Source organism: Manacus candei, unplaced genomic scaffold (assembly GCF_025592945.1).
Source record: "Manacus candei isolate 608988 ecotype Guabito, Panama unplaced genomic scaffold, ASM2559294v1 h1tg000059l, whole genome shotgun sequence".
Taxonomy (NCBI): Eukaryota; Metazoa; Chordata; class Aves; order Passeriformes; family Pipridae; genus Manacus; species Manacus candei.
The window spans coordinates 2578563-2605496 of NW_026138107.1; the positions used below are offsets into that span (position 1 = coordinate 2578563).

A 26934-nucleotide genomic window follows, 5' to 3' on the forward strand; every position below is an offset into this window, starting at 1 on the left:
CAGAAACCCAACATTCCCAATGCTACATCATGGCTGCGAGATGACACCACCAAAGTGCAGCAGAGCAGTGGTGATGGGAGCTAAATCTCAGGGAAGAGCTGACAGGAAGAGAGAACAGTCCTGAGATGCTGCAGAAACAAGCATGAAACTTGACAGCTCACAGACGCTTCCAAGGGAGCCTTACTGCAGGCCTTTTACTAAAATGTGGTAAGAGTTGGAGACCAGTAGCTTATACATCACAGATCCTGATAAAAAACTGTGAGAGAAGATGTCATCACTTTTGCAAACTGTTGTCAAAAGCTGGGGCTATGCATATATTAAAGAGAGAGAGAGAGGAGAGGAAAAAAAGAAATCCCCATCACATTTGAGATCTTTGGAGCAGCTCAGCTACAGTAACATGAAGCAACAGCTGTCAAAACAGCAGTCGGAGGGGTTGTCTTTGTGGTTAGATGAGCTGGTTCCACCAAGACAACCTATCCCAGAAAACTTCAGAAGGGAAGAATGTGAGAAGCTAAGGTACCTATCCTGCCTGAGCATCACTGACTTCTCCAGATGAGATTTAATTTCCACACGCAGGTTGCTGAGCCCTTGTGGAAAGTGGTGGACTCTCCCTAAGAAGGAAGAGGAGGATAAAGATGAAATCTGGCATTGCTGCAGAGGAACTTGGGGATGTTGAGGCTGACTGTACAATGGCAGTTGACCACTCTCAGCAGCAACTTGGAAAACAAACTTAAAACCATGCTACAGCTAGGGCCCAGACCCACAGTCACAGCATGAGGCCTCAAAAAATTGAAAATACCCCTTGGCCTACAGCCCCTCATCTGTGACACTCAGGAGGACAGGGTTGGCTCCTGTCACCCCCTTGTCCACAACCCAGCCCCTGGGACTGCCTTCCCTTCAGGATCCTGGAGTGGAAATCCCACCTGGGTGTCAAGTTCTGTCCTCCTGGTGCCTGGGGACACAATTTGGACTGGAGATGTTTCTCTTCATTTAGTGACAGGTACAGTGCTAAAGTGTGAATCTCCCTGTTGTCCGTGGGGCTCATGACACAGTCCATTTTTGACTTTTAAGAATATTTTGATAAAAATAAAAAATAAAGTAAAAAAAAAAAAAGGGGGAGGGGGGGGGAAGAAAAAAGAGCAGAACCAAAGCATGTTTTTCTCCATTACCATAAAGAGGGCTTGTGAATGCATGGTATTAGTATCCCAAAAGCTATTAAACTCCTTAGTGATGGGAAACAGATGGAAAATAAGACAAAAGAATTCACAACTCATGTTAGACTGAATTGAATTCCTTTAATTTCACACAATGAATAACATATGAATAGGATTAACTTTTTTTTTTCTTTTTTTTTTTTTGTTAAGTGCTCTATACTGTGCTAACCTGATTTGGTAGCGAAAAGACTGAGCTTTGTTTTAGAAAAAAATGTTTAAAAACCAACATCTAAGATCATGAAGGAGCATGACATTAAAGCATGCCAGATGTATCTAAGCCTCAAAGAACATCAAGTCCATATCCATTTTTAAATGTACAAAAATGCTTCATGAATAAAAACTGTTACAAAAAGAACATTTCAAACAATGTACAAGTTTTTTTCTTGCCTCTATATTCAATAAAATACAAATACATTTTTTTGCTCTAAAATATGTTTACATACAATCAAAGTAGAACATGCAAATTACACTTTAAAAAAGGCTTTTAAAAACCACTTATGAATACAAACTAAAAATTAGCCAGCACGACTTATAGAACAATCTTGTGCCCCATTTGTTTGATTTTTTAATTTTTTGAAATACAGTATATACATATTTAACACTTCATGTGCATTTATTATTTAAGAAATAGCTTAAAAAAATAAAGAAAAAGAAAAGTAAAACAAATCAACATGGGATTGAACTGCTTCCCCATGTTGTCCAATTGGCAGCTCTTTTCATGTTTTTATATTTTTTTCTTTTTCTTTTTTTTTCTATGTAGTGTTTTGTACAACCTAGGCAGGCATCTTAAGGAGATCTCCAATATGTGTCTTTTGTTGAAATGTGCTTCTAATTATCTTAGAACTGCTGCACCCCAGTTTTTGGATAATATAGAAAGAAGAGGCATTACAAGGGCAAGATGTTTGTTTTCGCAATTCAGAAAACCATCTCGGTTTTGATTTTTTTTTTTTCCTTTTTCCTGTTTTTTTTCTGTTCTTTTTACTCTTCAGGATGCTCCTTTAATGGGCTTAAGTGCAGTCCTGAATGAGGGCCTGTGAAAATAAGAATTGGGAAAATCCTTGTGTATGGAACAGCTGGAACAGCAATTTCTGTTCATTCGGTGTATTACTGTAGTGCTCAGAAGCCCCAGTGATGCACCAGTACCTCACTGCACCAGATGCTACCCAAAAAATCACAAGGAGAATATTCTACATGAATGGTCCAAACCATTGCTGACAAATGGAGAGTCATGGGCCATGCTGTAGGATACTCGAGTAGCTGATAAGTATTTTCACTTTCTTTTTTTAAAATTTATTTTTTTAATGTTTTTTTTCTCTTTATTTCTTTGACAGTTATCCAAAAACATACAAGGTGCTTCACCAGTAAAATTTGATATTGAAGGGCTCAAGAAACTGGCAGCATGAAGGTCTTGGAGACACAAGTGGTCATGTTTGTTTTTTTTTCCCTCTCTCCCCGCACACTTATCCCCATTACTGGTTTAACACTTGGTTGAGGAATAAAAGACCCACAGAGAAGATGCAAACCCGTGGCCTCACTTCATATGGCTCAAAGCCACGTGATTTTGTTTTGTGTTTTTCTTGAAGCATGCTCAGATGTGTGCTAGTCTGTGACACAGAAGAGGTGTTTTAAAGGTCTTTTTGGTCTTAGTAAGCAAAAGGGTTTTCACCCAAGTTTTATACAGTTCTTGGAAATGTGTGGAGAGAATTTAGAGAGTTCCTCAGTAAATCTTCCTAGTGGTAGGGAAAAAAAAAATCAAAAAGCTCATTACTGGAATATTGTTGGGTAATAAACTGCAGGAGTGGGATTTTAGCCTTAAGCCCTAAAACTAAATCCTTTATGATCTGCATGTAGTACATCGCCTTATAATATTATTCTGTCAGCAAGTTGCTTATCATCTTTATAGACTATGCAACATGCAGAACACAAATTCTGAGTGCCATCTAACAGTATTTTCAGTCTGCTTTGTATGACATTAACAAGCTAATTTTCCTGTCAGCCACAGGACCGGCTGCGCGAATGTGTTTTGTGGACAAACAGTCAAGGCTGTACTGCAGCACAACACTCTACAGGCACCTTCTTGCCATGACAAACCAACCTTGGGTGCCTGGACAGAGCCCATTCCACGCTGACAGCTTGCAGTTACCAAGTCTTGAACTCTACCCTTAGTTTCTCTAGGACAAAAGGGACTTCTTCATGTTTTTCCTCAATGAAGGGTCTATGGGGCTGTACTCTCCGAGTGGATGCTCTCCTTAAACACTGTGTCTCTAGCAGCATTTTGGATAGCACTTTTTGGAAAGATAAGAGCATTTTTTTTTTCCCAAAGCTCAGGAGCATGGGAGGCAGCAGCCACTCAATCATCCTTCCCTGAGGGTGTTGTATCCCAGCGCATCCAAAAAGGTCCAGCCCAAATCCAGCACTTGTTGGCACTCTGACCCCTCTTGAAGCCACAATGGGTGCTCAGTGACAAAATCTGTTCCCTCAAGCCTTTTTTCCACTCACCACACATTGAAATGTCCTTCAGTGCTAATAAAAATATCACTGGAGATAAAACTAAGGATAAGTTGTTTGGTTTAGTTTCAGCTACCTGGAATACCAAACTTATGGTTTTTTCTATCATTTTAAGTGACACTGTACCTACTTTGAGGTTCTAATGAGATTGGAAAAAAAAAAAAGATTTCTAAATTAACTAAACCTCAATCTGATGCTTTTCAAGGAAGAAGTGAGGAGCTCAATGAGGTTTAAGCATTTTTTTTCCTGCAGGTCTACAGCTTCAGTCAGTAACACTGTGCTAATTCAAGAGAGCTGAAAAGCAAAATTGTTTGTAACAGAACGAGCAACCATCCAATTTATTTCTAAGCTGCATTAATTGGAAAAAAAAAGCACAAATGCGTATGATGCACGATGCAAAACAAAAATTGGAACCAAAATTCTGCGATCCCTCTTATCAGTTTTAAGGAGTTAGGATCTCAAGATTTGTTCCAGTCTTAAAAAAAAAAATAAAAATACATCCCCTGTTCCAGCTCCCCGACGCAATCCTATCCCCAAATGTATTCAGTTTTAATAAGCTAAGGTGCTATCACAGAAGAAAAATCAGTCTCTAAAAAATAACGAGTTGTATGTTTACAGTGTTCCTCTAACACCATAGTCTTGATATGATTTTTGTAAATAAATAACAGAATAGAAACACAATATTTTTTGTGGGGACTTTTTTTGTTGGGTTTGTTGGTTTTTTTCTTTCTTTTTTTTTCTTTTGTATTTTTTTTGTTGTGTGTTTTTCTTTTTGTGTGTTTTTTTTTGGTTTTTTTTTTTTTTTTTTTTTAGTGTCGTGCTATATGAAGTTTCCTTGGCAATAAACCAATTCAAGATTTCTCAAGAAAGGGAATAGCAAGTTGGCTTGTGAACATTAAACAATTCCAATCCCCACTCCCTTGCTGTAATCTTCCCTCTCTGTTCTCATTTTAATATCCATCTTCACATGCCAGGTGTTGAGTGTACTGCAGGACGTTAAAAAGAAATGATATAAAGTTGAAAGTACCTATTTCAAATTTCAACAATTAACTTTTTTTTTTTTTTTTAAAGCATTGACACTGCAATGGAACAGCTTCCTGTTCAGTCTTTGTTTTAGCTAAACATTTTAATTGGGCTGTGGAAATGAAGCTTGGGTATTTTACCCAAGTTAAATCAATGGCTAACGGACAACTCGAATGAGAAATGTACAATTTGAACTGACCATTTAAAGAGACGATTTGTCACACACAGTTTGCATCCATGCAGACTGAGAGGTTTATAATTACATTATGTACAAAAAAAAAAAAAAATTATTTTTTTAGTTTATTAAGGCAACCACAACTTGGAGAACGTGTCCAAAGTGGCATTAATACAATTGCAGTGGTGATACCCTTTGAACATTTTTATTTCTATTTTCAGATAAGAACACTTATTCCTTTTAATTTTTAAGAAATAATTGCCAAGAAAGGACCTATTATTGATAGGGTCTGTTCTATAGTTTTTTAAAACAATCTACTTTATCTATTTTCTTTAAAAGATAATATCAAGTCATTGCTAAACAATGCAAATTATTCGGATCCTGGGTTTCCCTTCAATTTCACTGGGAATTGCAGGTGGTAAAAATGGGTAGGTTTGGGCCCTGTCTTTTTAGTCAATTTTTAAGTTCTTTTTTTTTTTTCTTTTATGTTTTTATATTATTTTTTTGGTGATTTTGTCCATGTTTACTATAACTATATTCCCCAGAAGTGTCTTGCTGTTCTCTACTCATATGTACCGAGCATCAAAACAACTTGGCTGATGGATGACCCCTTTTTCACATGCCATTGCCAAGTTGCTTCATATAAACATGCTATAGTAACTGAATATCCATGTACACCTTATTTTAAATTCTGTGATATTCCGTCGGTCCTTGGGATAGCACTCGGAATGAGTGTGCACGCGTGTAAGGCTCTAATTTTCTATTGCCTATATTGCAGCTAATAACTAGGCAAGTAAATGAGAAAGAGACATATAGTTCTTCATATAGCAGGAGTCAGGCACTTTGGGTTATGCTGTCCCAAAGCCTGGTAGGTATGTAAAACTGGAAAAAAAAATAAAATTCAGACAGATTATAACCCATATCACAGTTGAGAAAATTACACTATTTTTTGTAGGGTTTTTTTTCTTTCTTTCTTTCTTTCTTTCTTTTTTTCTTTTTTTTTTTTTTTTTTTTTTACAGTGATTTCTGCTATGGTAAAGTTACTCTTAGTTTCACCTGGCCTGCTAAACAGAATCAGAGTCGAGCACGCCGCCCCCAGTGCCAACGTTCAGCTCTCTGCGAGGATGACCTCCCGCCTCCGGGTACGGTACGAGAACAGCAATGCTGAGATTTAGATTAATTTTGGAAACTCTGCAGAGCTTAGATGCTTTTTTACCAGCTTTCACACACATCCCCCTCCCCTTTATCCCCCACCTTTCCCCGCACCCTTTCCCCCTCTTCCCTTGGGGGGCGGGCTTGGGTCAAAGCGATGAAGAGGAAGATGCGCGCCCCGGCTGGCAGAGCTCTCTGCAATGAGTTCTGGTTGCTGGAGGGACGGGTGAGTCTGGTGCTGCCAAAGGGGCCAAACGGACAGCGTGCCTCCCGTCCCTCCGCCCTGGCGTGCTCCGCCACTGGCACCCGACGTCCGACGAGGTGCCCCGGCCTTAGGGAAGGCCTTCACTTTCGCTCCCCCTGCCCTTCCGGTACCGCTTCACTTTCACATCCTCCTCTTCCTCCTGTGGGGACTTGTTTTTTCTTTTCCCAACCCGGGGTGCCCGGGGTAGAGGGAGAGGGAGCGGAGGGGGTGGAGGAGGAAGAGGAGGTGGCAGGGGTGGTGTCTCTCGAGCCATATGTATGACAGCCTCGATGGTGGCCATGATAGTATCTTGAGTGGCTGCTTGCTCCAATATCAAAGGATTGAGTGTTGGTCTCTGACCTCTTTTGCTGGGAAGGTCAATGCATTTTTCCAGAACGGGCATTTGGTCTCTGGAGTCTTCGTCGAAGGAAAGGGGTTGCTTCCGAGGACGACCCCTCCGCTTCTTGACGAAGTTATTGCCTGTCTTTGATTGTCTCTGCAGCCGCTTGGCTTTCAGGATCTTGTTCACATGATCCAGGTTCTTCTTCGTGGACAGGATCTTGGTGTAGTTGCACATCTTGCGCACCTCGCACTGGATTGCTTCGATTTCACGGCGCTTGAACCTTTTCTTCAGTGGTGAGCTGGCTGTTGGGAGACAAGGAGAGAAACAGGGGTAGGTCAAGCAACAGTGATTAGAAACTCTTCTTTGAATCCTTTGAGGTTCATGAAGAGTAGACAAAAACATAACTGATATTTAGCAGTCTTCCCTCTTCTAAAGAACCAAACCTTTTCTACCGCAATGTTTTACCATGGGTAAACATTTGCTTCATTCTCATTTCTAAACCTCTAATTGGAGTGAAGGGAGCTTAGCATAGCTGGACCATCTCAACTATTAAAACTTTCTATATCCTAAAGATATAATCCCGATGTCTTCATCCCGACCTTTAATTCTTGTCATGAATGTCGGTTAGTATAAAAAGTGTTTGTTACTGAAACTAGTGGGCAGAGAAAAGCTGTGTGGGTCACTTAATCTGTGGTAAATTCATTACTTCTGCCTGGGTTTCTGTACTATCATCTCTGCAGATACAAGCTGAAACTACTCAGTCATATAATTGACTTTAATGGCCCCCAAAGTAAGCTTACTCCTGGTTCAGATCACTTACTTTAGATCTGAATGAAGTCCAAAGTAGTTAAGTCTCTTGCCAAGGTCATGTTGTGAGTCATTGTTAGAGCTGGAAAGAGTACCCAGCATTTCTTGGCTCCTGGTCCTTTGCTTAGGACACGAGTCCTTACTTGTTTTGCCTAAATTGTCTCAGTGTCCTTTACTGAACATGGCATCTGTTCAGAGTTCAGGATTTGCACACAGATTAGAAGTAACTACCCCTTTGTGAGGGAAACAGAATGTATTAATTCTGCTTTTGCAATAACTGGTGCTCCCTTTCACTCCCAATATATCCGTTCTGCACTGCTGGAAAAGAAATGTCGGCGCTCAGGATTTCTTTTTGGTGAAGAATAAAACATCCCATTAAATTAAACTCAGCCCACATCTACTTGCAAACTTAATTTACACCTGACTGTCAAGCAGTCATTTGGGTTTGAAATCCTTGAAATTTCCTGAGCAGCCAAGATTTCGAGAGAGGTTCATTTGGGGGTTATCACTCCCTTCACGGCTAATCTTCTAGCAGTAGTTTAAATAAAGTTGCTATTGTAGTATTTTCTGTAGATAACCAGGAGCTGTCAAGCGGGAGAATCTCCTCTTGCTCTCTTTGAATCTCTATGACAGATTCAGCATATAAACCTCATTCACTGGCCTCCCCTCTTGGAGAAACATAAATTATTGGCTCTTATACCACCATGTTGCTTGGATTCAGTGAAGAGCTTGCGTAAACAAACCCAAGTTACAATGTAAGAAGTAGGAGTGAGTCATAAACAAAACACAGACATATGCTCTCTTATAAATAAAGACCTGGGATGGCCAACTTCCCAAAGTCTGGTTTTCATTAATTACAAAACAAAATACATTTTCCATATGTAACCCACTCCCCGCACCAAAAAGAAAAACAAAACCCACTTGCAGTCACAGAGGACAAAGAAAAAGAGGAATGCAGTCATTCTGGTACCAAAGGAAAAGAGAAAGGAAATGAAATATCCAAGTTGCTCAGGAGAAGCTAATTAGTTGCACAGAATTCCTCCCAAGTAGGTCACCCCTAAAAACTGTGGATGCAAGGTCCCTAAAGGCAAGTTGCAGTGAGCTATTTCTCAGAAATTTGATCAAAAAAGGTTAAATCCCTGTCATGGAAAATGATAGCTCTCATCTGTCCTCACTGGTGATTGACACGAGGAGTCCCAATATCTTCAGCCTTAAGCATGCAAATCCTTTGAGCCCCTCCCACGTCCTGAGAGTAGCTTCAGGTCAGAAGATCTAAAAAATCAAACATTTGGCACACTCTTCACATTTACTGTCCACCTTTTGCCTTTTACTGCTATAGTTAGGCCATATTCTCAAGTCTTTTTTTTTTCTTCCTAATTCTCATATTTGAGATGCAATTTCCTTTTTTTTTTTTTTTCCCAGAAAGTAATGCTGATTTTTTTCAGCTGGTGATGAGAAATTTAGCAGAAGGACAGGAACATTTGCAGGTTCATGGGATGATACCAGGAGATTTGGCTTTACTGTCAATTTTTACTGGAAAGAAAGTAAGCCAAAAGACAGGAAACAAATTTGAAATAAAGCATTAGGCAAGTATCTGCAAAGATTTTATGTCTCTACTGAGATTTATCTGTAGCCAGTTGTTTCTGCAGATTAGTGTTACCACCTGATTGTGGTCAGTGGAGACCTGGTGTGTATAGTCGGTAGAGGATGACCTTCATTTCTAAAATGGGAACTCAAAGCAAATCAAGGTGACCATACACACCCTTTTGACATCATGATAGTGGATAAGAACAACACAACACCCCCGTCCATCCTGAAATCCATGGAGTATCTTAGGCACTCAAGAGTTCACTCAGGCTGAGTATCCTTAGTGGAGCCTCTGGTGAGGAGACAATGCCTGACTGGAGAAAAGGTAGGCTTTTGCTTTCTGCCAAATTGCCCTCTCAGTGTCCTCCTTCATGTTTAGATACTTTTTTTTTTTTGCTCTTATCAACCTTTGCAAACTGACAGTACGTTTCTTTTTGCACTGAAACTAACTTTCTCATTTAGAAAAAAATAATTCTGGGCTGTTCTATGCCAGCTTACTGTGCTAATTTTTTCCTTCGTAAATGCTTTGGGGTGTTTATGACTACTAGTAATGCTTTTGCTTTTCTTCCTAGCAAGCCTCTGAACTTTCAGGCTCTAGAAAGCATTTGAGTTCTGTCACGCTCTGCCAATAGTCAGAATGCATGTACTGAATAAGTAAACACGCTTTCAAGTCAGGCTTTTTAAATGAGATATTAGGAAACTCAACATTATTTTAACTATTAAGTGTAAGGGACATCTGATTCTAGGTTTGGTGCAGGGAGACTGTGCGGAAAGAGTCTGATGGGTCTGCAGGGGGAAAATTTGATTAGGTGTGCATATGACAAAATATCAGGGAGATCTGCCAAAGTAAACCACTATTGAAGTGAGAGCCATTAGGTGTTATCAACTCATCTGGAAGTTCTTGGTGAGCAATCTTTGATATAAAACATTTTCCTATATTGCCATGTGATATACTGCTCTGCTGAAAAACAAGGCTAAGTATTAATCTTTTCCATTTTATCCAGACAGACCCTGCCCAACCCTGGACCCTAGTTGGTCTGCATTGGTTTTAGGTTTTGTTTTTCTGGTCGCGCACATATTTTGCTATTTACAAATGGAAATATTGCTGTGGGAGAAAGACTTCTGTCTTGCTCTATTTGGTGGAATTCATTTAGAAGGGGTCGAGGAGGAGATGGGGAACAGTAACTCTGTGTCAGCTTCCCCAGACAAGCAAGAACCAATGTTGGTCTCAAAACACAGCTTTACACATTTAAAATAAGGCACATGGAGGTCCAGTGTTCCTCCCTTCCTCAGGGTACACCTGGGAAGTGAGGGTCAGTCCCAGAATTTGAAAAGGCCACGGGCATGATAGGAAGTCATGCAGGATTCATATGATGCTGCAAAGAGCTTCTGAGGCAAAGAGGAAAATCTCTAGCAAGAATATACATTTCCAAGGGTAGATTGGAAGTGGCTGAAGGACCCGCTCCAGCAGAGTGATGGTGAACAAGGTGAGTCCAGGTAGGTTAGACTCCTTTGGATGTTCTCCACAGGTCCCCTAACTTTATTCTGGATGGCTGTTATGTCTGAAGCTCTAAAATCCTTATTACTACCTGTCATTCTCCATCTCTCTGGAGCTGCCTGAGGCCACTTGCAAGAACATGGCACAAGGAAGACTGTTTGCTCAAAGCTGGGCTCAATTTGTTCACTTGGTTTGAATGGAGGAATTATCTAAGAGCTCCCTATTAATTACAGGAAACCCATAGCACTGTCCTGTTTTTCCATTAACACAGTTTCTTTCAGATTTCAACTAAATTATTTCAACATCTGGGCTACAGATAAACCAACGATTTAATTAGACTTCTGAAAATGGAAAGAATGAACTATGCAGTCAAACATACACTTTCATCTTGAAATGGATCATCAAATATTTGTATGCTTTCATTCTCTGCTGCTTTAAAAATCTGTCCTTAGTTTATATATAGGAAAGTTTTAAAGACAAAACAGATATAAAAATTTGTCTTTAAGGAGGGTACTCTAATGGAACCCTTGTTTTCACTATTTATTCAGGAAATGAGAGGGAAATCAAAATGAGTGTATTGAAACAGCACTTTAAATTGAATGATTATATATGTAATCATTCTGTAAGTCAAATATGATACAAATATGTTTTTTGTGAATGTGGCATCAAAAGTTTGATGAGACTGTGAAACTCCTGAAGGCTGCATGTAAGGTAATGTACTGTGGGTCACCCACTCATTGGAAATCAAGACACAATGAGAGATTAACTTCTCTGTCCATGCCCATAACAAGGTCTGACTTGGCTCAATTTCTGACAGCATAGGGACATCATCTTTCAGATCTGATTCAAAATAGAAGCACAAAATATAAGCTGACAGAAAAGCATGCAATTCTGACTTATTTGTTCTGTATTTAAAAGTACTGTTCAATGCCTTAGACAATTTCATATTTGCAAGACAGAATATTATGCTAAAACTACTGGAGTATGCACCAAAAATCTCATCTGTTCCTTAGTTATTTGCTGTGTCTTTGGTATGTTTGTGTTACAGGGATGGGAACATTCAAATAAATGAGGAAGGAACCCCAGAGTCTTGTTTCAGAGTCCCCTGCTGGACCATACAGGCTACTTGTGTCCTCACTATTGCACGAGTTCGGTGGCATGTGAGTGAAATAGATTTGATGTGCCAAGATACAATCATGGTAAAGAAGTGCTAGAAAAATTACAGCCTGATTTTCACATTAGATATGCACATCTGCAGCTAACTCTGCAATCAGGAAGAGCAGTGCAGTTCCAGAAGAAAGAAGATGGGGATGAAATAGAGGGAATGGAGCGAAACAGCATTACCTGCTTCAGATGTTGCTGCTGATGAAGGTAGGAGAGATAATACTGGACTTGGCATTGCAACACTGTCAACAGCTGCTGGTTTCCTTCTGGTCATCACGTTACAGGCAGAACTTTCCATTTTACCATGAAGTGAAGTCTGGTCTGCTTTTAAGTGGGGACCTGCAATACCTGGGGAAGGAAACAAAATTTGGATGAATATTGGTAAAGTAACATGTCTGGGAAATATCTGAAAAAAGAGTAGTCAGTTGCTGCCCTGACTATGTTGATATATTTCCATATCTCCTTGTATATGTACCTGTAATACAGTCTTGATACTAGCAAGGATCACCATTGTTTTTGATAATTTGCTGTAGGACATGCCATCACAGGTCTCTATAAACAATGGCAAACAAAAAAAAATAAAAATCCACATTGCTACTTTTTCTTCTAAAAAACCTGCATCAACCCTGATGTATGTATAACGACAGACAGATTTCATATCTCTATTTTGTGGGATCGACTGTTTGTCATTCCCTGGGTAGTCTATTCTCCACACATTCTTACATGCTTCTCTTCTATAAACACCTCAGTTAGTGGGTATTTCATCTGAGTAAGGAACCCGCATCAGGAACAACTTCAATATGTAATTCCCTATCTAAAGCACATTACAGTCACTTTTCAGGAATCCCCTCCCCAGTTAAAATTTACCCCTAGAACTCATCAAAGAGAAGGGAGTTAAAAAAGAAAGAGTTCTCTGTCATACATTTTTCTATCTAGAGTTTACAATGAAGAATAATAAATGAGCAGTAGAAATACACCAAAGAGGTCAAATATTCCAGAAAAAAAGTTATGCTCTTATGTCTGGTAGAGTCCTCCCTTAACAATGTTTTTGAAACTCTCATATTTTGCACTCATTTTGTTTGCCTGTAAACGTGTCAAATTTAAACTGCTGTGATTCACTTTTGAAAACCTCTCTCAGTCTCTGTGATGCTGGGCTTCAACACCATAGGACAGCTATGGGACTATCTCAAAAATAATCTTTCATAAATTCCTTTCCTTTTCAAATCTCTACCTGCACGTGTCCCTCAGATAAAATGCATCAGATTTTAGCAACTAAATTACACAGAGATTTAAAAAAATCATGGAGCAGCTAAGGTTGGAAGGCTCCCCTTGAGACCATCTAGTCCACTCCACCCTGCTCAAGCAGGGTCAGCCAGAGCACGTTACCGTGACCATGTCTGGTCAGCCTAGAATATCTCCAAGGAGAATCCACAACCTCTCTGTACAACCTGCTCATCCTCTCAGTAAAATTTTATTGTTCAGACATAACCTGTGTTTCTGTTTCTGCCCATTGCCTCTTGTCCTGTTCCTGTGCCCCACTGAGAAGTCTGGATCTATCTTCTCTGCTCTTTCCCATCAGATATTTGCATACATGGATAAGATCCCCCTGAATATCCCAGCTCTCTGAGGCTTTCCTCATAAGAGAGGTGCCCTAGATCCTTAATCTCTGTGGCCTTTTGTTGGACTCTCTTCCGTATGTCCACGTTCCTCTGGTATATCAATCACTCCTCTCAGTTTTGAACTTCTCCAGGTTCATTGAGGGTGTTTTTTACCCCAGCATCCCAGTCATTAATTAACATGTTAAATACTTGTAGTCCTTATGTAGAACCCTGGGGTGCAACTCTAGTGACTGGTCTCTAGATGTGTTACTCATCACACCCTTTGAGCCCAGTCAGTTTTCAGTCCACCACAGTGTACATTTACCCAGTCTGTATTTCACGATTTTGTCTATGAGAAGCTAATAGAACACAGTGCCAAAACTCTTGCTAAAGGCAAGATAAGAAACACCATATTGGTGAGGCATGATTTCCCCTTCATAGATTTTGGATAACTACTCCTGATCACCTTCTTTTCCTTCATATGTTTGGAAATGCTCTCCAGGAATACTTACTCCACCAAACTCCCAGGGATTGAGATGAGACTGACCATCCTATTGGTCTCTGCCTCTTTTTTCGATGCCCTTGATGGGATGACAATTACTCTCTTCTACTCCCCAGGGTCCTTTCCTGATCATCACAACCAGGACTGGCCTCACAGTGATGCCAACCCAATCCCTCAGCACTTTGGATGCATCCCACCAGATCCCATGAACTTATGCATGTCCAGTTTGTTTAACTGTTCCCTAATCAGATCTTCCTCCACCAAGAATAAGTTTCCTTTCCTCACCTGTCTCAGGGGCATGTGACTCTCAAAGGACAGTCTTACCAGTAGAGATCAAGGCAGATAAGACAACGAACACCTCAGTCTTCTCCTGGTCTTTTCCCACGAGGGTCCCTGTTTCATTCAGCAAGGGGTGTACATTTTCCCTAGGCTACTTTTTTCTGCTTATGAACCTGTAGGAACATTTCTTGGTGTTCTTCTGCCCCAGATTCAACTCCAGGCAGACTTTGGCTTCCTAAGCCCATCCCTGCATACTTGGTCATGGTAGTTCTCTGGGCCAACCCCTTTTGCTTCTTTTTTGTATCTGACATTGCTCAGGAGCTTTTGGGTCATTCAAGAAAGTCTCTGGACATCTTTGTTTTAATTTGCCACTCTGATCTGTTTTGGTGTGATCCAAGCCCCAGGCCAGCAGCAAACCACCCTGCACAGCAGGTCAGGTCAACACACATGGGCCTTTATCCCCTGTGGCAATGAACCCCCACTGCACCTGGATAGCACCTGGTTGTTTCTCAAAAACTCTCCACAAGTACTCTGACAGCTTCAACCATAGAATTATTTAGTCCCAAATTCCCCAAGCACTGCCAAGGCCACCAGTAACCCATACCCAAAAATGACACATCCACATGGCTTTTAAATGCCTCCAGGGATGAGGACTCCATCACCACCGTGTGCAGCCTGTGCCAGAGCTGGACAACCCTTTCCCTGAAGAAATTTTCCCCAATATCCAATCTAAACCTTCCTTGGAATAACTTGAGGCTGTTTCCTCTTCTCCTATCGCTTGTTCCCTGGGAGCAGAGCCCAATCCCCACCTGGCTCCCCCCTCCTGTCACAGAGTTGCAGAGTCAGAAGGTCCCCCCTGAGCCTCCTCCAGGCTGAGCCCTCCCAGCTCCCTCAGTTGCTCCTGGCGTTTCTTTCCTAAAAGATCAAGAAGATCTCAAAGCAGAGCCAGAAAAACAGCTGCACGAAGCTCTGTGTCTGTTGGGTGTGCTCTGCCACTCCAGATACCAACCAAAAATTCCTTATATATATATATTCCTTCATAGCTGCTTGGAGCTGCTATGAACAGTCTCTACCTTTGTCTCTGGCCCATGAAATGAGAAATATCAGGACATATATGGGTTGTCTCAGAAAACATGGAAGAAATCTCTATCAGATACAGGCACAGAACTGCTCTGGTGAGAGGAGTCTGAAAGACAAGGCTACAGAGTAGGTCAGTTTGGAATAGAACTCCTGATGAACCCATGACCTGATATATCAACTCGTGGACTTAAGGGAGACAAGAGCTCTGAGTGTAGAAATAGCCATGAGTGAGACAATATTACAGGTCATGGCTTTGTGGAAATACACAGAGTCGTCTCTGCCTATTAGACTACACATCCTCCCAGAGCCTCAAACCTGGTATTAAGCATCTCAAATTGTATCCATTAAACTTCAATCTCTCTCTGCTTGGCTTCTCTAGTGCAAATGAGAACAATAATATACCCCTCATCTCAAGAGCAGTCCTGTGAAAATAAAATTATCAACATTCATGAAACATTCATCTACTCATACCAAAGCTTAGAAATGTGGAATAAATGAGACATGATGTCACGCACTGAATAGCAAGAGGAAAATCCAGCTACCAAATAGCTGTTCATTAGGTGAGCACTGTACATGGAATAAAACAGTGTCCCATAGAATAACCGGGATATTTGACTAGGTAATTACACCTATGGGATCTCACCACCGTGGAACTGTGCATATGCAAACCTGAGGTTTCACCAGGTCTTGAGTTTTTGCCTTAATGTTATTTATTCATGAATGTAGTTGGTGCACAAGAAATGGGCGTTTGTGGGTGCATGTATCAATACACATACACATATATGCACGTGCATGTGGTACATAATAATGCTAACAACCTCATAAATTCAACATCTGGCTCTAATTAAACTGAAGGGCCTCTATAAAGAGCCGTATGAAAACATGCAGCTGTAACCTGTTGACCTCTATTGATAAAAAAAAAAAAAAGTCTGTGAAGCTGTGTTTCAACATATCAAGGGACAGTCATTCATTTTTTCAAAGGTAATCCCTCACAAACCACTTATCCTCTCAAATCTCTACCTGCACACAGTGTTTGCATTAGGGACCTTGATTTATGGATTCCCACTCCTTGGATGGAGAGGCCAACTTCCTGTTGCCGTGGTTACTTGGATCTTGGTTCAAGGTTAAACTACTCCCAAATCAAAATCAGTGGCAGGCACAGCATCTAACAGCCAGGTTATTGACTACCCTAGGATGCTTAAAGGTCAAAGACCAAAGTGCTGCTTACTGCCTTTGGGGTGAGTCAATATTTTCAATATTTTTATTCTGTTTCTTCTGAAGAAGTAGTTGCTGCTCAATTACCACCTATCTGGGTTTAGCAAGGTCATACAAATCATTGAGGAAAATCCTCCCCCTACAGAAGAGACACAAATGTAATGAATTACTTCAAAGTCTATATGGCCCAACTGCAGCTCAGCACTGGTGAATCATGGGTTCAGACATCTGTCTTTTGCTTTAGGGGCTTGGATTCTTCAGCCTATATCACTCACCTCACTGAAAAACTCATCTAAATCAAGGAAGAGGAGGAATTTATGGATCTGGAGAAGCCAATAAGGAAGATCCATCAGTTTTCTTTCATGGATACCAAAATGCAGAGGCTCGGAGGCTCACTTGGAAACCCACACAAGTGCAGCAATTTGCTCACAAGGCTTTGATGCACTCTGCAGTGGTGGAAGGTCTATTCCTTGAGTGTATGGACCTGCTGGTGTGGTATCATCACCTTTCATTGGACTTTTTTTTCTCATTTAGATTGCTCTGTTCAGAAGGCCTTATGGAAGAGAAGGCCCTAATTTAACCCATCTATGAATCAGATGAAAACAAATCATTTGCAGCACAATCACAGGGGAGTCAGAGTTTAAAATTCACACACACACATTCATTAATCCAGTATATTTTATCCTTTGTCACTGCTCCAGAAAGAGAAGATGCTCACAGGATGGAGCACCTTTGCTATGGAGGCAGGCTGAGAGGAGCTGAGGTTGTTCAGACTGGAGAAGAAAAAGCTCTGGGGAGATCTTAGAGCACCTTCCAGTATCTAAAGGGAGCTTATCAAAAAGCCAAAGAATGACTTTTTGCACAGCAAGAAAGTGACAGGGCAGAGGAGAACTCTTTTAAGTTAAAGGAGGGAAGTTTTAGATTAGATGCTGGGAAGAAATTCTTCCCTGTGAGGGTGGTCAGACACTGGCACAGGTTGTTCAGAGAAGCTGTGGCTGCCCCATCCCTGGAAGTGCTTGAGGCTGGGTTGAACGTGCCTTGGAGTAACCTGGTCTAGTGGAAGGTGCCCCTGCTCACGGCAGGGGGTTGAACGAGATGGTGCTTAAGGTCCCTTCCAACCCAAACCATTTTAGGATTCTCTGATATACACTGGTGGCCTGATTCTGACCTTATTTATCACCTATCTGTTGATCTTTGTGCATTTCCTTCAAATCAGAGCTCTCTTCATCCCATGAAAGACCCACACCTTAAGTCCCCTGAGTCCTACCAATAGCACAGACAATGCTACCTGCAGACAATGCTACCTGCACCTGCAAGTGAGCAGTGGGCAGCAAATCAGGGAAGAAATCAATCATTATCTGTATGAGAAAGGGAAGCTTCAAAAGCAGGGACAGACATAAAGGAGCTTGTCAAGAATCTAAAGCAGTTATGGCATGATTATAAATAAATAATCAACATAATCACAAGTAAAAGGGTGATTCAGGGGAAGTGTAATTCTCGTTCAGGGCCGACTCGTTCAGGGCAGAAAGCCTGTGTGTGAAGAAAGACAATTCTGACTTGAAACTGGCCTTTTCTTAGAGATTTATGGCATTCTTTATTCACTGGCTAAGCAACTTATGAACTCTAACTGATAATTAATACATTAATTTTGAAGACCTGGTAATTATTGTTATTGTTATTAAGTGCTAACATTGCAAGTAATGTGGTCTAACTCCATTGTACCAGGCTCTGTACAAATGGACTAATTAACTCTCCTTGCTTTACTGTTAAATCATGATCACTCTGCTTATTGTATTCATCTGTTTTCTCTCATCTTGTACTTATACAGGAAGGCTCTTGGACAACATCCACCTTTTCTTCTTTAATTTGTATACAGAATCTAGCACAATGTGCACCCAGGCTGGAGCTCTAAGTGCCAGTTCAGAAGAGATAATAAATGTTAATTTGCCATTGGAAAACAGAGAAAATCGGCTGATAAAAATTGATCTCAGTGAAGCTTCTGATAGGGAAGATTTTTCTTTTGAGAGCTCATTGGATTGGATTTGTAATCCCTACAGATTTCTGGAAATCCACAGCTGTACTTAAATTGTTTATGCCTCTGACCATTGTTATTGGAAAACTCTTACAGACGATTTTTTTTTCTCCCAGTGTCTTTGCACAATGCAGCTACAAAATGCAGCTGTACAGGAATGCACTTCTAAACATGCAGTTAGTCATAGTATTTGCATTTTGATAACTCCTCAGTTTGGAATAAAGAACCAGAAGAAACCCCATATCTGGGTGAATCTTTTCTTCGGGCTAGTTTCAAACAAATCAGTCAAAAGTTTGGCATTGCATCATATTCCAGAAGGGAGAACTGAATTACTATGTGATAAATGTAGTTAAGGAAAGTAATTATTCTTCTTAAAGTAATATTATTACCTTTCTAACTTATGGAATTCATTTCCCTGGCTTCTATTTGACGTGTATTATCATTTAAAATAACTGGTACTTCCAATGTACAGCACTGCTTTTTAGCTTTAAGTCCTTTTATCTTCTTCCCTTTTCCGCCACCACATTAAAAACTTCAAATTCCACCTCTTCTATGAGGAATTTTCTATTCTGCAGAACATGTATCCCTGAATAAAACCAAGTTCCTATAGAATAATAATACAAAAAAAAAAATTACTCCCATTGCCAACGGGCAAAAATTTAAGACATGGAGTCTGCTTTATTTCATTACAGCTATTTTCCTACCTTTTTTTTTTTTTTAACAGGATAGCTTTAGAGAAAGAAAGAGGGAGGCTGAGAAAGCCATCATTAGATAGATCTTCTGATCTTTATCTGCAGTAGCACAGTCAGAAGAGCTAATGCTATGATGATAGCTTTGAAATCTCTTAGGAATTGAATAAAGAGAAGTGATAGTGATGAACTCCCAGCTAATAAACACAGAGTGCTTATTTCTGCAGAATGATCAATTTCCAGATGTCCTGAGGCTTGTCTGATACAGTTGATTTACTCATTCTCCCTCACTTCACTAATAAAGCTCAAGTCCTACATCAGATTAGAGAAGAGCCAGATTTCTTAAAGGGGCAGGATCAGGGCTGGCATCATGGCACACAAATGCTGGGAGACATACTAATCTCTTCTGCCTCCTCCTATAACCACCAAACTGTCTTAAACAGCTGCCTTCCTCTGCTGAAATCATACACTTTATCCGCTTTGGGTTAGTACAGTAATACAGACAATTAATTCGTTATCTTGTTAGTGGAAATTTAATGCAATGATCTAAAAGAACTCTTACATATTGTGATAAACTTTAGTGCCTCCAGGGCACTTCTTCTCCATAGGACTCATTTCACATCCCATCCATTATGTAAATGAGATGTGGAAATAGTTTAGTTCCCCTAATGTATCTGTACACTGATGGATTGCACAAAGTCAGCCCTACTGAAACTAATGAGGTTAAATGCATCTTGCCATTCCTTTCTACTTGGGTGAATCTCTGTGCCTGAGTTCACAAAATGTGGTGTGAGTCTTCCTCTTCACTTCTTTATGAAGATAATTGTGTTTCCTGACAGCGAGCACAGTGGCAACTGCTGAATACCTGAAGCCTCGCAAGGCATCACTTGAGCAGAGCAGCTGCTGTGGCTCTGTACAGCTGTGGAGATGTCTGTGGAGGCTTCAGATCCTCTTCCACTTTGGGGATGTGTGTCCCAGAGCCATGTGGAGCATGACATGCAATGTTTGATAACTACATAGTTGTTAGCATTATCCATGGAAGGGTTAAACCCCAGGAGGAGTCAGGGTAAGGAAGCATTACTTTGTTGATCATCAGGATGAGTCTCAGAACCCCATTGCACAGCCATAAAATTGTAGAATCACCCAATGGTTTGGGTTGGAAGGGACCTTAAACACCAGCTACTTTCAAACCCCTTGTCATGGGCAGGGACACCTTCCACTAGACCAGGTTGCTCAGGGCCCCAGTCCAGTGTGGTGTTGGACACTTCCAGGGATTAGACAGCCACAGCTTCTTTGGGCAACCTGTGCCAGGGCCTCAGCACCCTCACAGGCAAGAATTTCTTCTTAATAGCTAATCTAACTCTGACCCCTGTCAGTGTGAAGCCATTCTCCCTTTTCCTGTCACTGCAGGCCCTTGTCAAAATTCTCTCTACATCCGTTTTCTAAGCCCCGCTTTAGGTACTGGAAGGGTCTCTAAGGTCTTCCTGGAGTCTTCCCTTCTCCAGGCTGAACATCCCCAGCTCTCTCAGCCTGTCTCTAGCCCTCTGAGCACCTCTGAGGCCTCCTCTGGACTTGTTCCAACAGGTCCATATCTTTCTTGTGCTGGGTGCTCTAGAGCTGGACACAGCAATGCAGGTGCTCATCAGAGCAGAGTAGAGGTGGAGAATCCCCTCCCTCAACCTGCTGCCCACGCTGCTGGGGATGCAGCCTAAGAGGATGATCAACTGAAATTTCAATTTCCAAAGGCCAATCTCCTGTCTTTTCAAGCCTATTTTCGTAATGCATTAGACTTCCTGGCAGATGGAGTCTTGACCTTTGCCTTTTGATTTTTCTTTGGGATTCCTTTTTTCCTCTACTGGTACAGGAAGAAACATGGATCCCTCAAATAATTTTTTTTCTTCCCTCCTCTGCATACTGAGTGTTAGTCAGGAGACCAAGTAATAAAGGACATGCAGCCTCAGTCACTGGAGATGAAGTGTTGTGTGTCTGGAAGCTCAGTCTTACATGTAGCCAAAGATGAACATTTAAAGGAGCTGGTGGAAGCAGTTCACATTCCAGGGCAGCACAGGACTGTCACCCAAGGGGATTGTAAAAGCGCTCCTGTCCAGTCTCCCTCAGCTCCCCTGAGTACCTTTCCCAGGCACCAAGCCCTTCAAACTGAGTGGGACTGGGATTTGGAAATGCCACGGAAGAAATCACCAAATTTTGTTATGCCAGGAAGTAATGGACATGTGAAATGAGGATTGCCAGTGGAAGTCGGATCAAAGTAGAAGAACATGGTACTTATATGCCAGTGACAGCAATAAATAAACTTAATGAAAGAAAAACTCAGAGGGTCAAAAGACTAATTCAGAGTCAAAGGCTCTGAGTTCCCTGGCCTTGTGAGAAAGAATTTAAGGTAAAGGGTTCAGAATCAAAGACTTTACCCATCCAGAGGCTGAAACTTTTAGTTGAATAAAAAATTACAGTTTACAGTTGTTGGAGACTGACACAATCAAGGGGGACAGAAACCAATGGTGCCGGAGAAATTAAACTTTTCTTTAAATATCTCAGTGAATGAAAGATTTAATACACAGTGATGAAGAACTAAATTCTCTCATGAAGGGTGAGGAGAAAAATTAAAATCTGTGAAAGAAGTGAAATTAAAAGGTAGTGTTTCAGGGAGGATGGCTAGGCAGAAGAGTGAGCCAAAGGGCTCTTTTTTAAAGACATAAAAAGCCATTAGGTGCACTGAGGGGCAGAAATTAAGAGACTTGCAGCTAGGAGCAAGGAACTACCTAGAAAAAGTAGTCATACCGAGATGAGCTGTCACAGTGAATGAGGATTTGCTCACTGGGGAGGAAGAAAACATAAGACAGGATTTCTTTCTTGAGAACACAGCTGAGGAAAGACAGATGGGGAAATTTCTGTCTGTAAGTAATGAGAAAAGTCAAGGGTGGTATTTTGAGTTGTTGTTTTTCTAAACAACAGGAATGATCATTTTTAAATGTGGCAGATAGAGCTGATATCCCCTAGGCAAATGGAGTTGGGAGCAGTTCGTATTTATCACAGATTAAATGGGACACTGGCAGCTTTGGTAGGAGGGTGCTGGTATGAAGCAGAGGCAGAAGAGTCAACTTGCTGGTGGGGGGAAGGACGAATGGTGCACAGGGGCTGGATTGGTGTAATGATGGGAGTAATTTTTTAGGCACATCCAGGGTACAAAAAGTGATGAAAACCAGGAGAAGTTAGCAAAATAATTAGCAAAAATCTTGCTGAGCAAGTTCAGCTGAGCCCTCCGCTGAGAAAACACAGCACAGAGCTCCTGCAGAAACAGCACGGCTTCGTTCTCCCTGCGTATGCATTCAGCAAAAGACAGTATCTGTTTGATGAACAAATTCAGCTGATATATTTTTCTTGCTAACCTAAATGTTATATTTGCATAACACCAAGTTAAGTAGTCCTGTGGCGAACGTCTGTGTTAGAAAAGTAAACTCTTAACAGGGGCGTTGCTTGAACCCAGCAACACATCCAGCTACACAAAGGGAGAAGGAGAGAACCAGGTGGGCACCTCCACCCTCAAACTTTGTGCAGTAATATCTGAAAGGATCCCCCAAGGGGTCCACACCTTTGTACTCACTGCAGCTGCAGGCAAAGGTGGCCAAGCCACCACAGCAAGCATCTGGGGACGGGTGGGATAAAGATGGGCTGAAAGTCAGAGCTGATAAGAGCATCCAAGGCTGCTGACTTCTTAAGCTGTGTTTTCCCTGCTGGGCAGGGCAGCCTAGTAATGTCATTTTTCTTCTTTATCTGTAAAAAGCTATGCCCCTGTTCATATAATGAGAAATACTCTGGGTATGACATGCATTTGAAGTAAAATCTCAACACTTAATAGAAGGTCTCCATAGACCCTGCAATCTAGAAGACTGTAACAGAGGAGTTTATATTTTTAGAAGGTCTCATGTTGGCTTTGTTTTAAAATCTGAGTCCATTCATCCCACTTTAATGCTGATTTATCACTAAAATGAGTGCTTGCTTTATCAGCAGCCCAGATGAAAAATAATGCTCACTGGGAGTGCATCTATCGTTCTTCCTCTCTCTTCTCTTCTGTGTTTCAGATCAATAGATATGGGGTATTTTTTTACCTTTCATGATGAGAACCACAGTAATTGCCTGCAATATGAAAATTGGAAGCTATTTAAACAGATATATAGGTAAGCTCATAGGTGTTATTGACAAATTCAGCAACAAAGAATCTTAACAGTGTTATGGTACACAGGACTTTAATTCCTCCTCTACTCTAATGACATTTGAAAACTACTAAAATATGTGAAAATTATCAAATACAGTACAATATATAGATTTATTTTAACAGCTCAACATTGCTATGAATATTAAAAAAAAAGTTAGATATAGAAATCAGTATTTTTCCTCAAGTTCATCCTTTTCCTTGTATCCTGTTAAAAAACCTCAGCGATACACTATTGCTCTACTAAGAACTTTAGTGTAAAATATTCAGTTTTACATTCTTTTCAAAGGAAAATTCTGAAGGAAATACTTTGTTGGGAGTGGTTTTCATTAAAATTCTTTCTGGAGACTGCTTCCTACAACAGTGGAAGAAGGATGGCAAAGAGACCACATATAATAAGGTCAGAGACTGCTTCCATGGAGCACAGACACAAGAAGGGATCTGACTGATGAAGAAAAGGTTAAAGAGGTGAAGAGTGCAAAGTGGAATGAAACAAGAGAAATAGATGGAAGTAGGAGACAAAGAATAGATTGGAAAGAAGATGGAGGAGGGAAATCACTTATTACAGACGTGTGAAAAGCAGATTGACAAGGAACAGAGTAGAGAGCATACTGGGGAAAACCTAAATGCTCTTAACCGCTGACATTTGGAGTTATGCTATCAACTTTAAGGTTGCACATCTATGCTTGAGTCACTCTAAATCTGCAGAGAGCTTTTCTGCACAGCTTTGGTGCAAGCTTGTCTTCAGTTTTCACATTTACTGGAGCCAAAACAGAATATTTTAGGTTCTTCAAGCAACGAACTGATCTCCCCATAGCCTTATATGCTTATTTTATAGCACCAGGCAGACAAAATACAGAATGGTGGATCATGGCATGAATATGTTCCCTTTAAACATCCACTCTGAGAGAGTACCATGATGAAGCAAAGATTATACAAGTAAAGATTACTTTTTTTTTTTAATTATGATTTCTTTCCTGGCGTGGCAGAATGTTATTGCCCAAAAGGAAAGATGTAAAAGAGACAGAATCTGCTGAAATTCTGACCCTGACTGAGATTTTGGCCAGGCCATAGCGCTATGGAAAAACCAGTGAACATCCGAAAACTGTCAAGCACAAGTTCTCCAATCTTTGTGCCTGAAATTAGGTTAATAGTGTATTTTCTTTGTTCAGAAATACACTGGACTCCAGTGTACTGTGTCCCAGTATAGACTGATAAAAGGATAGGTGCCAGTTTCAGACAATTGTTTGTGAAACCTGACCTTGGAGGTTTTGCAGAAAAGATAGAATTCTGGGAAGAAGAAATCTAAAAGGATTTTATTTAGCAGTTTGGGTGTGAAAAGGCACTCAGGCCTTATTTTCTTCTACTGGGACAAGAGCCCAAAAAGACAGGTCAATCAAATTTGGTATTTTGAATTTTGTCACCGTTAATATCTGGATTTGTACCTAACACCCTCCCGACACTGTTTTCTTTTAATAACAAAGGGAATAGGGGGTTCATCTCACTCAGGTGTCTGCAACCCATGTGTTTACTTGAGAGCTACGTGTTTTAAGGTTACAAAAATGAAATAACTGCAGTCACAAAGTGGAGTGGGTGTTTCACCTAAAATAGTTGGGTCCACTTTAGTGCAAGATTATTTACGTTCCAGGCTCCATTAGCTAAACTTTCACTGACCATAATGAAAGAGGAGAAACCTACCTCACATAGCAATTTCATGCTGTGAACATCCAGATTCAGGTGAGAGGAACAATCCCATCCCCCTGAAGCTCTGTTGCCAAGTCACCACTCAAGTTTAAATTCCTCCTACTCAAAAGGAGAGTCTCAAATGTGGATGGAGCACCCTTGGGCCGGGAGTCTAAAGTCTATACAAGCACCTGGTTGTATTTGAAATGCCCTGAAGTATTTGAAACATCCAAGGGAGGCTGGTATATATGATAAAGGGCTTCAGACAAGACCTCTGCCCTCCTGCAAGAGCAGCTGGAGGCCAGGCAGGATATCTTAGGCATCTCAAATGACAGTTGACAACTACGTGTGGGCAAAGGAATTGAAGTCCTGAGCCTTCATTTTTGCTTGTCCCTAAGTCTCTTGTGGGTAGGGAAATATCTCATCACTGTAAATATCCCCTTGTCACCAATGAAGGAGCAGCACAGACACGTCCTGTCAACTCTTCCCTGAATGAGAGGCAAAAAGGCTGCAGCAAGGTATCTGTGCAGGAAGTTTAAACTGTGGAAACTTCCCCCAATCTTTTAGGATGGATTTGCTGCACAGGTTGAAAATTAGAAATAATTTTTTTCTGTCCAACGGGAAGGGTCTTTGGTTTGGTATTATAAAGAAGTATGTATTTTTAATTCCAGTAAACGGAGCATAACAATTAATAATAATAAAAAATTCTATCAAATCAGCAGTTTAAAATTGCATGTGAGAGAAAAACACAGGAACTTGCGGGACGCAGCTCTGCAATTGCTAGTATGTACAGAAGGAATCAATGAAATAAATATAGCCTACCCAAAGATAGAAGAACAAGCCACCCCTAAGTGCATAATTTGCTGCATCTGTGTTTGAATCTACCTCAAAGCAAAGAGGCCAATATGTCTCAGAACGATGAGACAACTAACTAAGCTTAACATTTCCTCTTCCCTCTTGTTTATCCATTCTTCATTGTTCATTTAGTGTTGGGAAAATAGTCTGGAAGCAAAACCACCATGATGGCTTACACACATGTATCGCTTAAATCCAGCTCCACCTCTCAAAAAAAGCCTCTCAAGGCAGCCTAAGTTATGGTTAGGTCTTAAACTGGGTTTCTCCACAGGAATCTCTCTCCTTCCCACAAACAAAAGAGCCATTTCATCTAAAGCTGTGAATCCTCAGAGATGGGAAAAAATCCCCCACGAAATGCCAAAGACGCATCAGTAAAATATCTTCATTGATGAAGATTTAACTGTTTCAACGCAGGAAAAAAAAAAAGTGTTAAGCAACTGGTGGGCACTTCCAGTGCTTTCTGTGCTATTTCTGTATCGCTGTGCGGCTGTTTCTCATTCCAGGAGTTAAAGCGGAAAAAAAAAAAGCCTTCTGTTTTTTCAAACGATCTGGAACCACTTGGCATGTGACTTCTCAAGTGTTTAGCACAGACTTACAAAAACGTCATGAACATTTATCAGCCTAGGCCCCAAATCTACTTGCCTGCCTTGTGTCATCAGTCATCGTGCTAATGAAAATACTAATGACATTTCAATTGCGTTCCAAGAGAAATGAGCTGTTTCAACAGAACAGGAATTAGGAAAAAAAAAAAAAAGTTAAATTTTTTTACAAAGACTATATCACTCTCCCTTTTTATTATTATTAATTAGATGAAGCGTTTGGCCTCAATGAATGCTGGGGTCCCAACTGTGCAAGTCATGATAGACATAAAAATGAGAAATAAGCCACATCACTAAACAGAGAAAGAGAGAAAAAGAGTTAAGAACAGGAAATGGAATGGGAAACAAAAACACTCAAAATGTTTTCAAGTTCACTTAATGATGTCTAAGCTAAACTATTTTAGGATTTCAGATGATCAACAGAGAGAAGAAGACATCTCCCGAGATCAGGTCATACCA

At 40.7% G+C, this 26934-nt stretch overlaps 1 protein-coding gene across 3 annotated transcripts in view; it reads right to left on the minus strand.

The window, feature by feature from the left end:
* Window positions 1-1275: 1275 nt before the first annotated feature.
* Window positions 1276-26934, minus strand: part of SETBP1 (SET binding protein 1) — a 268832-nt gene continuing 243173 nt past the window's right edge. For all 3 annotated transcript variants that reach the window (XM_051803665.1, XM_051803666.1, XM_051803664.1), the window contains 2 exons: window positions 11896-12063; window positions 1276-6961 (listed from right to left, as the gene is read on the minus strand). In XM_051803665.1, coding sequence (XP_051659625.1) covers window positions 6405-6961; window positions 11896-12063 — 725 coding nt within the window. In that variant the 3' untranslated portion in view covers window positions 1276-6404. The remainder of the gene's footprint in view (window positions 6962-11895; window positions 12064-26934) is intronic.